The following is a 13,047-nucleotide window of genomic DNA, read 5'->3' on the forward strand; positions in this document are numbered from 1 at the left end:
GCAGAAACAAAAATCATCGAAAAAGACTTACATATTAATTGAAATATGCAGAACTTATTGTGTTGTCACAAAACTATATACAGCTATATATGGTATTGCCTATTTTTCTCAGCTTTCCCCTTTACTTCACTTGTTTGTGAATTTAAAGGAAATTAATATGTACATGTATTTTACAGAGGTGCGTAACAAGCATAAAATATATGTGTTAAAATATTTCACTCAAGTTGTAGGGACCTTTTAAAAGGTCACCTCTCAAAAATAAAGGAACGCCACTTAAAAGAAGTATGCACACGGTATTCTTTAGTAAAAGGCGAAAGAATAGTTCGCTTTGTGCTTGCTTCATGGCTCCATGATTTGGTAGAAAACTATACTTAACTACTTATAACGTAGTTATAGCTGAAACTTCTTTGTACTAAGCAGTGTGGAACATGTTGGTTTTCATCATTAATATACGGTATATACCTACACACACTACTAAAAGATTGGTGCTATTGAAAGGATATGTTTATGAATATGCAAAATGTAATTGGAAAAGTAAAACATTTGGAAACATTGAAAAATAAATATGTAGTTAGTGTAGTGCCTCAATCATAAATAGAGGTAGCTCCATGTACAATGACCCAACTCAGAGTATAGAAATTGTTCATATTCACATAATCTTCTTTCTACACGTGTAATTGCTGGCTTCTTTGCTATATGACTAAAACACTTTTTTGCAAAATTAGTACTACAATATAACTGTATAGCTACTTAGTTGACATTGATATGAAATTCCTAACAATGTTTTTTATGATAAACTTAAATCAGTGGAACTGGCCACAATTTAGATCTAGTTAAATTTATCATTCAAATCATTAATTTCTATTGAAACTGGCCACAGTTTCAAAGTTTCCATAAGTGAATTTTTCAGCAATATACAGTAAAAACAAAAATCATCTACAGGCAAAACAAAATGAGACGATTGCAATATAGACAGCAACATGACTAGAAATATATTTAAGGAATAAGCTTTTGACTAAGATGATTTATAGGGACCTTTCAATAGAAAGTCACCTTACAAAACCATACCAAACTCTATATAGTTGATCTAGTACATTATGCATTTACATTCCCTAGTATTACAGTTATTTAAATATAGCATATGTACTGCAAAATTATGGTCTTACAATTATCTTTTACTCTGATAAGATAAACGCACAAAATAACATAATCAACACTAAATCACTGATATTAGAGTGTTATCTTGAATTATCACATTGGAGTGGAACCTGTATAAAGAATGACAAATATAATGTAGAATACATAATCAACAAGATGGATGTGTTCAACTAGTGCCTGGCCAAAAGGGCATTAATGTCAAAGACATAACAAGGAAGTTCAACAGAAGAGTTTGCTACTCATAAAGAGAATTGTGAAAAAATGCAAGCATTAGCATGAACAACTGATACTCAGCCGATGCATTTACACTCAGCCAAGCCATAGTTCCAATTTATATTATAGCTGGTAAGAAAGCAAAATATATGTTTCACAATAAGCTGAGTCCATCTTGCCAAATTAACAAAGCAGAAGATTACCAAAATGGATTTTGGTTAAATCATAAAAGTGCATAGCCAGAGACAAATAATACAACCAAAAGAATAACAGTATGAGTTTTTAGTGTGTCGTTGAAAAAATCAAACATTTGTAAAAATTGTGAATAATGTGTAACTGTGATTAGTGTAGTGCCTTAGTTATATAACCAGAGGTAGTTCCATATAATGTATTGATTAAATTTGTGGTTTCTTTATACTAGCTAGTTCTTAAGTTCCATAAGGAATCTTGTAACATTTTGTTGATTATTATGCAGAGTCAAAGACTTGAAGAACAAGCAGAAGATAAGTTTCCAAATAGGCTTAGATATGGATGGAATCAAAGACTTGAAAAGGAGACATGAAGAATGCTACAATCGTTAAAGGTACTACAACATAAAGGTACTAATTATAATAGAACATCCAAGGGTATTGATGCTATCATAAATTATAAATATTCAAAAGAAAAAAATATATTATTATCCAACTAAAATTTTCACCTCCAAAAAACAAGCATAGTATAAGATCCTAAATAGATATACATATATATTTCAAAAGATTAAAACAATTGACTCAAACTTTAGGGACCTTTAACAAGGTCACCTCCCAAAAACTAAGGAATGCCACTTATAGAAGTATGCACACGGTATTCTTTAGTAAAAGGCGAAAGAATAGTTTGCTTTGTGCTTGCTTCATGGCTCCATGATTTGTAAAGAGACTATCCTTAAATTCTTATATTGTAGCTATAGATGGAACTTTATTCTATTAAGCAATGTGGGACTTCATAATTTTCTTAAGTTGAATTAACCACACACCACTAAAGTTTTGGTGTTATTATTATTCGTTTTTCTTTATTGACTCGAGCATTGATGTTATTGAATAAATATTGAAGAATATGAAGCTCAAAGACGTTTCAAGAAATACTTAATTGTTAATTGAAATTTGCAGACAAATTTTTTTAAAATTATCAATCCTTATATTGTGATGTCACCAAATTTATTGTATGAAATTATTATTTTATATTTTATTTCCACTTATTTGGAACATTGCATATTTTTCTCAGGTTTCAACATTCTCAACCACAACTATATACAGAATAACTTGTTTTCAGTTCTATTTATAATGAGATAATATATTGGAAATTGAATTTATAATGAGATAATATTTTGGAAATTGAAGTTTAGTCTTCAATCATTTGAAATGGAATGCATCATCATCAACAAATACTACTTTAGTTTCATATTCTACAAATGATGGATATTTCAAGACAATAAAATTGACTCATATTAATAAAATTGATTCATATTTTAGGGACTTATAAAAAGTCACCTCCCAAAAATAAAGGAATGCCACTTATAGAAGTAAGCACACGGTATTCTTTAGTAAAAGGCGAAAGAATAGTTTGCTTTGTGCTTGCTTCATGACTCCATAATTTCTATGGAGACTATCGTTAAATTCTTATATTGTAGCTATAGATGGAACTTTATTCTATTAAGCAATGTGGGACTTTGTAGTTTTCTTAAGTTGAATTCACCTATATTTTTTCTAATAATGGATACTCAAGAAATATTTAATTGTTAATTTAAATTTGCAGACAAATTTACTATAAATTATCAATCCTTTTATTGTGATGTCACAAAATTTATTGTATGAAATTATTGTTTTATTATTTATTTCCACGTATTTTGAACATTGCATATTTTTCTCAGGTTTCAACATTCTCAACCACAACTATATACAAAATAACTTGCATCATCATCTACATATTCCAAGACAACAAAATTGACTCATATTTTAGGGACCTTATAAAAAGTCACCTCCCAAAAATAAAGGAACGCCACTTATAGAAGTAAGCACACGGTATTCTTTAGTAAAAGGCGAAAGAATAGTTCGCTTTGTGCTTGCTTCATGGCTCCACAATATTTTTGAAACAATTCTTAACTAGTTATAATGTTAGCTATAGCTGAGACTTATTTGTACTAAGCAGTGTGGGACTTGTTGATTTCCATCATTTATCATTTATATAGTACTATATACCTACACACTACTGCTAAAATATTGGTACTATTGAAAGGATTTAGTTATGAATATGCAAAATATAAATGGAAAAGTAAAACATGCGGAAACACTGAAAAATATGTAGTTAGTGTAGTGCCTTAATCATATAAGGGTATGCTATCAATATAAGGGCACTTGTTAAAAAATCAAAAGAGAAAATAAATAAAGATTTTGAATAAAAATGACAACTTTTTCAAATTTCAAAACATTCAATACACAACTTCCAAATATTTATTTCTCTTTTTAATCTATTCACAAGTACTCTTGAGCACTTGTTAGTATTTTCCATCATATAATATCAGAGTTAGCTCCATGTACAATGTCCCAACTCAGTAGAGAAATTGTTCATATTCACATGTGTAATTGCTGGCTTCTTTGCTACATGAGTAAAACACTTTCTTGCAAATCTATACTACACAGCTACTCAATTGGCAGGATATGAGATTATTAACAATCTTTTTTATGTTAAACTTAAATCAGGGGAAACTGGCCACAATTTAGATCTGGTTAAATTTGTCATTCAAATCATTAATTTCTATTGACTCAGCAGTTTCAATAAGTGAATTTTGCAGCAATATGAAATAAATTGACTCGCATAAGTAGATAATACCATGGAATATACACTTCAAAAATCATCTAAAGGCACAACAACACGAGGAGACGTGCAATATAGACTATCAATATTCAAGGAGTAAGCTTTAGAATATGATCTTTGATAGGGAATTTTTAATATAAACTTACCTTATACAAAATTAAAGGAATGGCTTCCTGATTAACATACTTCATAAACCTACCTGTTTATATTGTACTGATAACTTGAGCTCCCTTATATTTAAGTGTGTGACTTTATTGTTTTCTTTTATCTCATTCCATATATATTATATATATTATAGTTGATCTAGTACATTTTGCATTTTACATTTTACATTGAGTTTAATTATTATGCACTGACAGTATAAAAAGTTTTATATTATCAACAAACCATAACCATTTATAGTTGTGACTTTTTATATAGTTACGATAAAAGTTAATTGTTTTTAATGATCCGACGACTAAGATTGACCGACGGTATAAAAAACCTTTACACCGATAATGTATACAAATTAAATCCTTTTACATTACCTAGTATTACATTTATTTGACAAATTGCATATAATACTACAAAATTATGGTTTCACGATTAACTTTTACTCCGAGAAGATCAACGCACAAAATAACATATATCTCACTTATTCATCAAAATTGAATAGTAAATGATTTTTTTTTACAGGTATTCAATAGATAACATATACACTATATTCTAAAATAACATTTAGTACTAAATTATGAACTGATATTTATATTTTTACTTAGAGAAGATTAGCACATAACATATATCTCACTATATTCATCAGACTGAAGAAGCAACATCAATCTAGCTAGTTGTTAAGTTCCACAAGGAGCTTGTAACATTTTGTTGATTGTGAAGCACACAGAGTGACAAAGTTCTTTTTTCAAGTTTCTAATCACATTTTACTTTAAAAAATTTTATGAAGAAGTAATTTAAAAGGCAATTATTTCTTTAACTATGATGCACTTTTCATAAAATTGGTTCTTCTATCATGTTTCCATGCTTTGTAGTGTTAACCACAATGTATACCATTTTATTCTTCCTTTCTTTTTCCAATACAGCAAGAAATGAAGATTGCTGAAAAAGTTATATGTAAAATGACTCTTATGGATGGACTTTCATATTCTATTTTTTGTTTTTTTACAGTAATAAAATGCTTTCAATGGTATCAATTATCACTTTGTTTGGTGATATCGCAAGACTTTCAACGGGAGGAAGCATTTGATTATACTGTCATGTAAAGCCAAATGCAATATAGTGATATACTGTCATCTAGCTACATGTGTTGATTATAACTGGTACTGGTTTTGGCCTTTGGCTACACATGGAAAAAAGTTGCTTACAGAACTATAACCACACTAGCTGCTCCATTGCATTGAGATCATGCTTCTTAAAATCTTTATCACGTTAAACTCAAACCAGGTTTAACTAACCACAATTTAGATCTGATTAAATTTTTCATTCAAAATATTTTTTTGCATTATCACACCACAAAACCATATATTGCTGATGAAAAATTGAAGTTTAAGTCCAACAACGTTATAGTGTAATTCTCCACTATCAGAGTATTACCACTGATATTATAGACTTGTCTGGAGTTATCTCATTGGAATTGAACCTGAATAAAGAATGAGAAATAAAATGCAGAATATATAATCAACAAAATGGATGAAATTCAACTAGTGCCTGACAAAAAGGGCATTAATGTCAAAGACATAACTAGGAAGCTCAACAGAAGAGTTTGCTACTTCATAAATGAAATGTAAAAAAATGCAAGCATTGGCATGAGCAACTGATACTCTGCCAATGCATTTACACAAGTGACAACTCTCCAGCAGGAATTGATCTCTTCACAAGTTTACTCCAAGACTCGTTCGTCTCTGTGATTATCTTAAGCGCATAATCCTGTTCACAAAAAATAAGTATGAGTTTAAACGAAATTAGCCGAGACAGTATGAGGCCATTAACATTGCAGAATACAGTCAAAAAGACAATAGTTTTAGTAATCAGAATGACAACCAACAAATCGATTAAAAGAAAATGTGAACTGCAAAATTTGGTCAAAAGAAACATGACAGAATAAATAACTATTTAGGACAATTGCATTAAGAGATTTGTGCAGTAAACGTACCTTATTTACTGCTTTGTTGCCAAGACCAAATCTATTAGCAGGCTTCCCATCAGGAATCTTGTAGTCTCTGAACCAGTCCCTAATTGCAGTGAGGGTTCCCTGAAAGCAATCGAAGTTTATATCACACACAAAAGTTGCGGATCATTTCAAAAATCACTGTAGCTACTCAACATAATTTTTAACAGGTAAATGGAAAATAAGAAACTAGATAAATAAATCATCTAGATAGGTAACAGAGCTTACAGGAAAATGCTTCTCAACGTCATCAACATCATTTACAAGTGAAGCTTTTGGATCATCTAATGAAATTGCAACTATTTTCCAATCAAGTTCTCCTTCATCAATCATGGCTAATGCAGCCAAGGGTTTGACCTTGAGAACTTCTCCTATTTTCCTTTGCCTTTCGCCAATCTCAACCACATCAACTACAAAAAGATTAACATGAATTTTAAGCACACTTTGCTGCAGTCCGATTTCTGACAAGATACCGTGGCAGCATAATGGAAAAGACTGGAGACTACAGTCATTGCTCATTAGTAATGGAATACCTGGATCGTTATCTCCAAATGCTCCTTCAACTTCATGGTTTGCAAGAGATGGATCTTCCCATGTTTGTGGAAGTAAGCCATAGTTCCAATGAATATTATAGCTGGAAAGAAAGCAAAAGATATGTTTCCTGATAAGCTAAATATGAAACCATCTTTCTTGCCAAAATAACAAAGCAGAATTTTCAAAAGAATCAAAAGACCTGATGAATGAGACACAAAATACTACAATATTTTAAGTACAACAACATGAAGATGGCATCATAGAAGCAAGGGTATAAAGCAGCAATGGATATTGAAGCTCCCATGTAGATTTACGGTCATATACTGACATCAGTAAAAAAGGTGTATGTATGACATTTACATTGTCAATGTTGCCTTGATAAAGACAAACTCTTGGTTAAATTAGTGAAATGGATTTAGGTTAAAACATAGAAGTGCACAGCCAAAGACAAATAATACAACCAAAAAAGGAACTGTATGAGCTTTGAAGTTGTCTCTCACGGGTAAAATCGAAGCTTTCCCTTTTTCGTATCTTGTTTAATGGGAGTGAAAGGCTCGTCAGTGGCAACCTCCATCTTTGCACTGGATTCTTTTGGTATCTCAACAATGAAGTTGAAGACACCATTACCTAGCTGCAATGGAATATCATGCCAGGGAGAAACCTGCAAATTTTACAAATCATTTTTAGTATGTACAAGTATACAGGCCTCCATTGTCAAGGGTAGCCAACATTGCAGCATACTCGCACTCACTCATACAACATAACTTCAATTTTTCCTTTTCTTCATGAAAATATCAATAACATATTCCATATTGATGTCATTAAATTAATTCCACAACTCCTACTCCTAGCTACCAAAACTAAGCAAATCTAACTCTAGACTCATGTCCTCGTTAAACAGCTAATTTGGCACCTGCCGATCACTCATTTCATAAAAAAAGCAGAGGAAAAGTCTAGCCTACAGGAAAAAACTCGCACGAACATAAAACAGGATACAGGGTTCCAAAAAAATAATTCGCGACCACAATCTGGGCCATAACATCAAGATTTTTGATGTCTCTGCGACGACAATTGAAACTGTACCGCCACATTTCAATTGTGGTTCTCTGCAATACGAAAAATCACAATATCAAGGATCGCGGCGCAACCGTGATTTAAATCCTTGATGACACCTCTCTGTCAAGAGAAGTATATCAAAATTAGTTAACATCACACTGAACACTGTCCCTTAACAACTGAACAATCAATTGATCTATCAAAGAAAACACAACTAACTCATATAGCTAAACTAAACAACTCCACTATTGATCCAATAATTTATTTACTTCTAATGCCACCATTATCCCATCAAACAATAAGCCCCAAATCACCCTCTTTTTTCCATTTCCAATAATACAAAAAGGAAAAAACTTTAAAGACCCAACATCATAATTTCCAAATTCTAAGCAAAACCCATCAGCACAATAATAAAAAAAAATCGCCAAAATTTCAATACCCAACAAATAACAAACAAAAAAATTGACCCAATTAAAAAAAATGGTACCTTTTTGCCAGATTTGTCGAGAAAGAAGACTCTATAATCGAGGGTTTGAGGTTGACCTTCATCCTTGACAGTAACCTCAGGGTAATAGATGGCCTTGCAAGTATAAGACCTGTTGGTTCTAGAAAAAAGCTTGAGGTTGTTGAGGCGAAGGGCACGGCCAGCGAGAAAGGGTTTGTTGGTAAGAAGAGAGTAGGTTGAATTGCTGGCTATGGTTATCGCTCTGGTGGCAGCCATGGTGATGTTTGTTTGGTTCAAACCTCAAAAGAGTGAAAAAATGTGTGTCTGTGTGTCTATGTGTGTGTGTCAGTGTGTGACTGGTGTTGCTGATAGGCTTTTCTTTCTTCTCTTTCTGTGTGTGGCATTGTCTCATTGTTGTATTTTTTGTTTTATATTTATTTAATTTTTTGACTCGTAATAAAAATAAGCTCAACCCCACTTTTGCACTTACCAAAAATATGGCAAGTAGATGTGTGATCATAATAATAATCATACAGCTTCGAATCTTGCCCTCTTTTCTGCCAGTATTCATGATTCCATGAATCTGTGCATATATCTGGTTAATTATTATAATTCACTATTAGTTTCGTTATGCTTAATTACATTATTTGTCTCACGATTCAATTTCAATTTTTTTTTTACTAATAATTTCAAATAATTTGAGCAAACAATCAACTACTAGTAGTGAGCTTCTTTTGACTAAAACAGTTGATAGTATTATCTTATTAAATGTATATTTGTTTTTGTTGTAATAAAAATTGATTTTAAATGAATTGATTTTTATATAAAATGATTTGAATATAAAATAATTTATATTTAGATAAAACTTATTTGAATAATAAATTTATATGTAGAAGTCATGTTTATAGTCAAAAAGCTGCAAATCATATTTTTAAAGATTTGTTTGAATTGATAGAATATGATGGAATCATAATGATAAGTAATAGGCTCCATTGTTTGGATATTTTAAAAATAAGTTGAATGGAGTGGAATTTGATGGGAGGGGAGGGGAACAAAAAATTTCAATATTATGGAGTCACAATCAATTTTACTCCATTTTAATTAAACGTGAAATCAAACATATACTAATGTACTAAGTTCATTTTTTTTTAGTGTATTTAAACTAATTAAATAAATTAATATTGTATTTATTTAAAAATTAATTATTATCTTTTCCAGTAGTACATTTTAATTTTTTGAAAAAAATATATACACCGTTAGTGCAATTAATTTTTTTTAAATCGTCGACACTAATATAGTTATAACAAAAATTATTTTTATGTATCTATCAATTTGAACACGAATTATATCCTCATATGCAATATATTGTTTTAATCTTTTATTAAATAAGTTAATTATTTGACGTACATTATATAAAAAATAATGAGATTTAAAAGACTTTTTAGTAAATTCAAAGTTTAGTTGTATCCATTCAAATGAAATTTTCACACAAAGTCGATAACAAATTTATTTTTTTTATCTATGAGGATTGGCGAGTTAGTATACTACAAGATAATAAAATAATTTAATTATAGTTGATAAAGAAAATAAAAAATCCAACTTAACTATATTATTAGTGAAACACTAGCATAAAAATGGCACTATATCTATTAATACTTAATAATTTATTTTTTATCTTAAAAATTGGACAATGTGAAGCCGCACTTCTCGTTCACCTTGAGAGAGAGCTAAATAATTGATATCTTTTTTTGGTTAATCGTTGAATATTTATCAGGGAGTTGTGGTTGAGTTTCATTTTTACAACTAAGAGGGTTTAATATTAAAAAATAATAATGGAATTACTTATTTAAATAAATAATTTTAACATAAATTTAATTTAATTTTCGTATTTTTATCTGTAATTTATTTGTTTAAATATAAATATTATTTTAAAAGTCGTCGTTATACAACGTTGATTAATATCTTCGTTTCGTTTGAATTATACAACGTTGATTAATATCTTCGTTTCGTTTGAGTGTGACATTGTTGAAAAATATTTGTTTTGTTTCTCGCTTCATTAATTTGCTGTAAATTTGATTAGTCTTAGCAAACTAAAAAATTCTAAACTATTGAAGACCATAATTACGGTGAGTTAAAACAATTGACTTCTTTGATACATCCACACTATATACCTATGCTTAATTAAGGCTTACAAATTTAAATGAACACAAACAATTCATGAACACATTTACTTCAGTCTTTGTTAAGGAAAAACAAAAATCCACTTTAGACTTAGAATAAGTCCTTTTTAATTACTTACTTTAGTTTGAAATTAACAAGCTATCTTTTGCAATTTTTCTTAACAAATTTTGAAGAGGTTGGAACAATCAAGAGAGATCAAGTTCACCTACCAAGATTTCTAGAAAGATTTTTGTAGCGTGAATGTCTCCACTTCCAGCAAACAACAGCAATATTTGTATTTGTTTAAGCCAGCATGTCCAAAGACTTGACTCAACCATTCCCATTGGAAACAAGATCATCCATTCGTGGGATTCATCTTTGGTTGGTTTCAAGTTTCAACTCAAAAGGATAATCATTTGAAAATATATCCTTCAATATATAATTATTTTATATACCTTTTGATCATGATGCCAGTACTATTAATTTTGTCCAATTGTTTTTATATAAAGAATTTTGTCCAATTATTCATTAACTAATATGTTCCCACTTTATAGGAAACGACAAAAGTAGATGTCACCAACGCAATTTTGAGTATCCATTAAATTATTGTATGGACTTTTTAATATGCCGGTTATAGGGTCCACAATATCACTTAACCATAAGTTTTTATCACGCACACGTGTCCTTGGGGAATTGGTCTAAATTTTCTCAAGTCAATGGAAACTTCGTTGTACTTTTTCTTATAAAATTGGTATATAAGGCAACTGAAAAACTAATTCATTAAACATTAAGAATTTGAAAGTGGTTGCATGTCTGAATTCTAAGTTAAATTTGAGATCATAGTTGTAGGGTAAAACACAATTTTCATATAGAATACACCTAATATCTCAAATGAGTTTATAAAAAGATACATTTTTTATTTTACAAGTTAAACATAAAAATCTAATAGAATAGTTTTCGAGTTACTCACCATTTATATTTCACACACAAAATTTAGTGATAAAACATAAATACAATTTATAAAGAGAAACACATCAATTTTATATTAATTAAGTTTATAAAGATCAATTTAATCTAATTCAAGTACTCTTGTTCAAATCTATGTTGTAGTAGTATTTTCTAATTTCACTAAGCTGAATATTCAAATTTGGACATTGACAATTTACCAACCAGTACAAATTGCAAGTATGAACGTTTACAATATGACAATTCACACATGCTTGCACTATATACTTTTGGTAATAAATATTGGGATCTCATATATGCTCTTGCTTATTGGTCATGATTTGACCAAAGAGAATGAGAAAATGAAATATAAGAAAGTAATAACTTAATTAACAAAAGGATAAAAAGATGAGCTCAGCAAACAACCTTTGAGGTAAGGGACCACAATAGTCCTCCTTAATTTGATAATTTGCAAACCAATATAATCAAAATTTCAATGTCTAGTTGGTGAAGAACACCGCCAAAGTCCATAATAAAACAAATTGTTGAGCTATTTATTTGTCAGCTTGAAAATAGGCTTTATAATATAAAATGGGTTTAAGTCTATTGTCCTTTGATTCAAATATAGGCTTCTATTGTTGTATCTAAGCCAATTCACATCCAAACCCGTGACCATATATCATAATGCAAACTCTTCTAAGTTTGAAATATTAATTCAGTGGTGAACTTATCAACTACTTTGAAAGCAGCAATATCTATTCATCAGTAAGCTTTATTTCTTCTCCATATTATAACATTATTCAATAAGATCTTTATAGTGTATGAATGCAAGTTCCCTAGAATTGTTCTGTTCTTACTTTAGTAAGAGATACATATAATTGATATAGATGCATACACATGGTATGTCATGACCATATACCAATCATAACTATCAAATATGTGAAATTGAACTATATATCAAAAACTGATAAGCTTTGTTTTTGACTTATCTTCCAGGATGAGTTCTCATATGGAGATTTCATCAATCAGAGGCTTACCTGAATTGGTAATATATATGACACCTATTCTTTGAACAAAATTGAATAATTTTGATTGTTGACTTTGATAATGGATCATTTATTATGTTGACATTGACTAACTTTATTTTTGAATCATTTAACACATAGAGACTTAAAACTTATATGTGGTAGAATACAAAGCAAATAGATTAGATTAGTCTCTATAGTTATATGAAAATTCTATGAACCTTATGAAAGTTTGTGCTAGCTAGGACTAAGAGTATAATGTTTTCTGATTTTGCAGGGGATAATGGAAGATCCTAACTTTCTGCATCAATGGAATCACCACATAAGCTCTATTGATACTTTTGGAGATGCTTTACAAAAACATCCAAACTTCAACACCAAAACAAGCATGGAAACTTTGCTTGCTGCTGGAAGCGAAAGACCGATGAAACAGCTAAAAAACAACAGCTGGAATTACAACAACAGTCCTCAAACATCAGACACACACCAGTATGATAATT

At 30.1% G+C, this 13,047-nt stretch overlaps 2 protein-coding genes and 4 non-coding genes across 6 annotated transcripts in view; 1 reads left to right on the forward strand and 5 right to left on the reverse strand.

Annotated features, from left to right (window-relative positions):
• Nucleotides 1-230: 230 nt before the first annotated feature.
• Nucleotides 231-348, reverse strand: LOC113785260 (U5 spliceosomal RNA). Its single transcript, XR_003471400.1, has one exon. It is a non-coding gene; the product is annotated as a U5 spliceosomal RNA (small nuclear RNA).
• Nucleotides 349-2,152: 1,804 nt separating this feature from the next.
• Nucleotides 2,153-2,268, reverse strand: LOC113785257 (U5 spliceosomal RNA). Its single transcript, XR_003471398.1, has one exon. It is a non-coding gene; the product is annotated as a U5 spliceosomal RNA (small nuclear RNA).
• Nucleotides 2,269-2,877: 609 nt separating this feature from the next.
• Nucleotides 2,878-2,995, reverse strand: LOC113785256 (U5 spliceosomal RNA). Its single transcript, XR_003471397.1, has one exon. It is a non-coding gene; the product is annotated as a U5 spliceosomal RNA (small nuclear RNA).
• A 371-nt stretch (nt 2,996-3,366) lies between these two features.
• Nucleotides 3,367-3,482, reverse strand: LOC113785252 (U5 spliceosomal RNA). The gene has a single exon (XR_003471393.1). It is a non-coding gene; the product is annotated as a U5 spliceosomal RNA (small nuclear RNA).
• Nucleotides 3,483-5,866: 2,384 nt separating this feature from the next.
• Nucleotides 5,867-8,822, reverse strand: LOC101506336 (soluble inorganic pyrophosphatase 6, chloroplastic). The gene is made up of 6 exons (XM_004485587.4): nt 8,460-8,822; nt 7,417-7,577; nt 6,916-7,016; nt 6,611-6,792; nt 6,368-6,466; nt 5,867-6,141 (listed from the first exon to the last, which is right to left on the reverse strand). Exons 1-6 carry the CDS (start codon nt 8,691-8,693, stop codon nt 6,049-6,051), a joined length of 870 nt encoding a protein of 289 aa, XP_004485644.1. The 5' UTR covers nt 8,694-8,822; the 3' UTR covers nt 5,867-6,048.
• Nucleotides 8,823-12,037: 3,215 nt separating this feature from the next.
• Nucleotides 12,038-13,047, forward strand: part of LOC101506885 (transcription factor bHLH19-like) — a 2,623-nt gene continuing 1,613 nt past the window's right edge. Inside the window, exons 1-3 of the mRNA XM_073368059.1 lie at nt 12,038-12,287; nt 12,519-12,567; nt 12,825-13,040. Coding sequence (XP_073224160.1) covers nt 12,520-12,567; nt 12,825-13,040 — 264 coding nt within the window. The 5' untranslated portion in view covers nt 12,038-12,287; nt 12,519. The remainder of the gene's footprint in view (nt 12,288-12,518; nt 12,568-12,824; nt 13,041-13,047) is intronic.

This window comes from Cicer arietinum, chromosome 1 (genome assembly GCF_000331145.2).
Source record: "Cicer arietinum cultivar CDC Frontier isolate Library 1 chromosome 1, Cicar.CDCFrontier_v2.0, whole genome shotgun sequence".
Taxonomy (NCBI): domain Eukaryota; kingdom Viridiplantae; phylum Streptophyta; class Magnoliopsida; order Fabales; family Fabaceae; genus Cicer; species Cicer arietinum.

Excerpts from the sequence above, each read along its gene's own strand:
- LOC101506336 (XM_004485587.4), bottom strand. The coding sequence starts at position 8,693 with ATGGCTGCCACCAGAGCGATAACCATAGCCAGCAATTCAACCTACTCT. Across the intron at positions 7,017-7,416 it reads GGAAAGCTTCGATTTTACCC|CTATAATATTCATTGGAACT; the intron begins GTGAGAGACAAC and ends CTTTCTTTCCAG. Across the intron at positions 6,467-6,610 it reads ACGTTGAGAAGCATTTTCCT|GGAACCCTCACTGCAATTAG; the intron begins GTAAGCTCTGTT and ends GATTGCTTTCAG.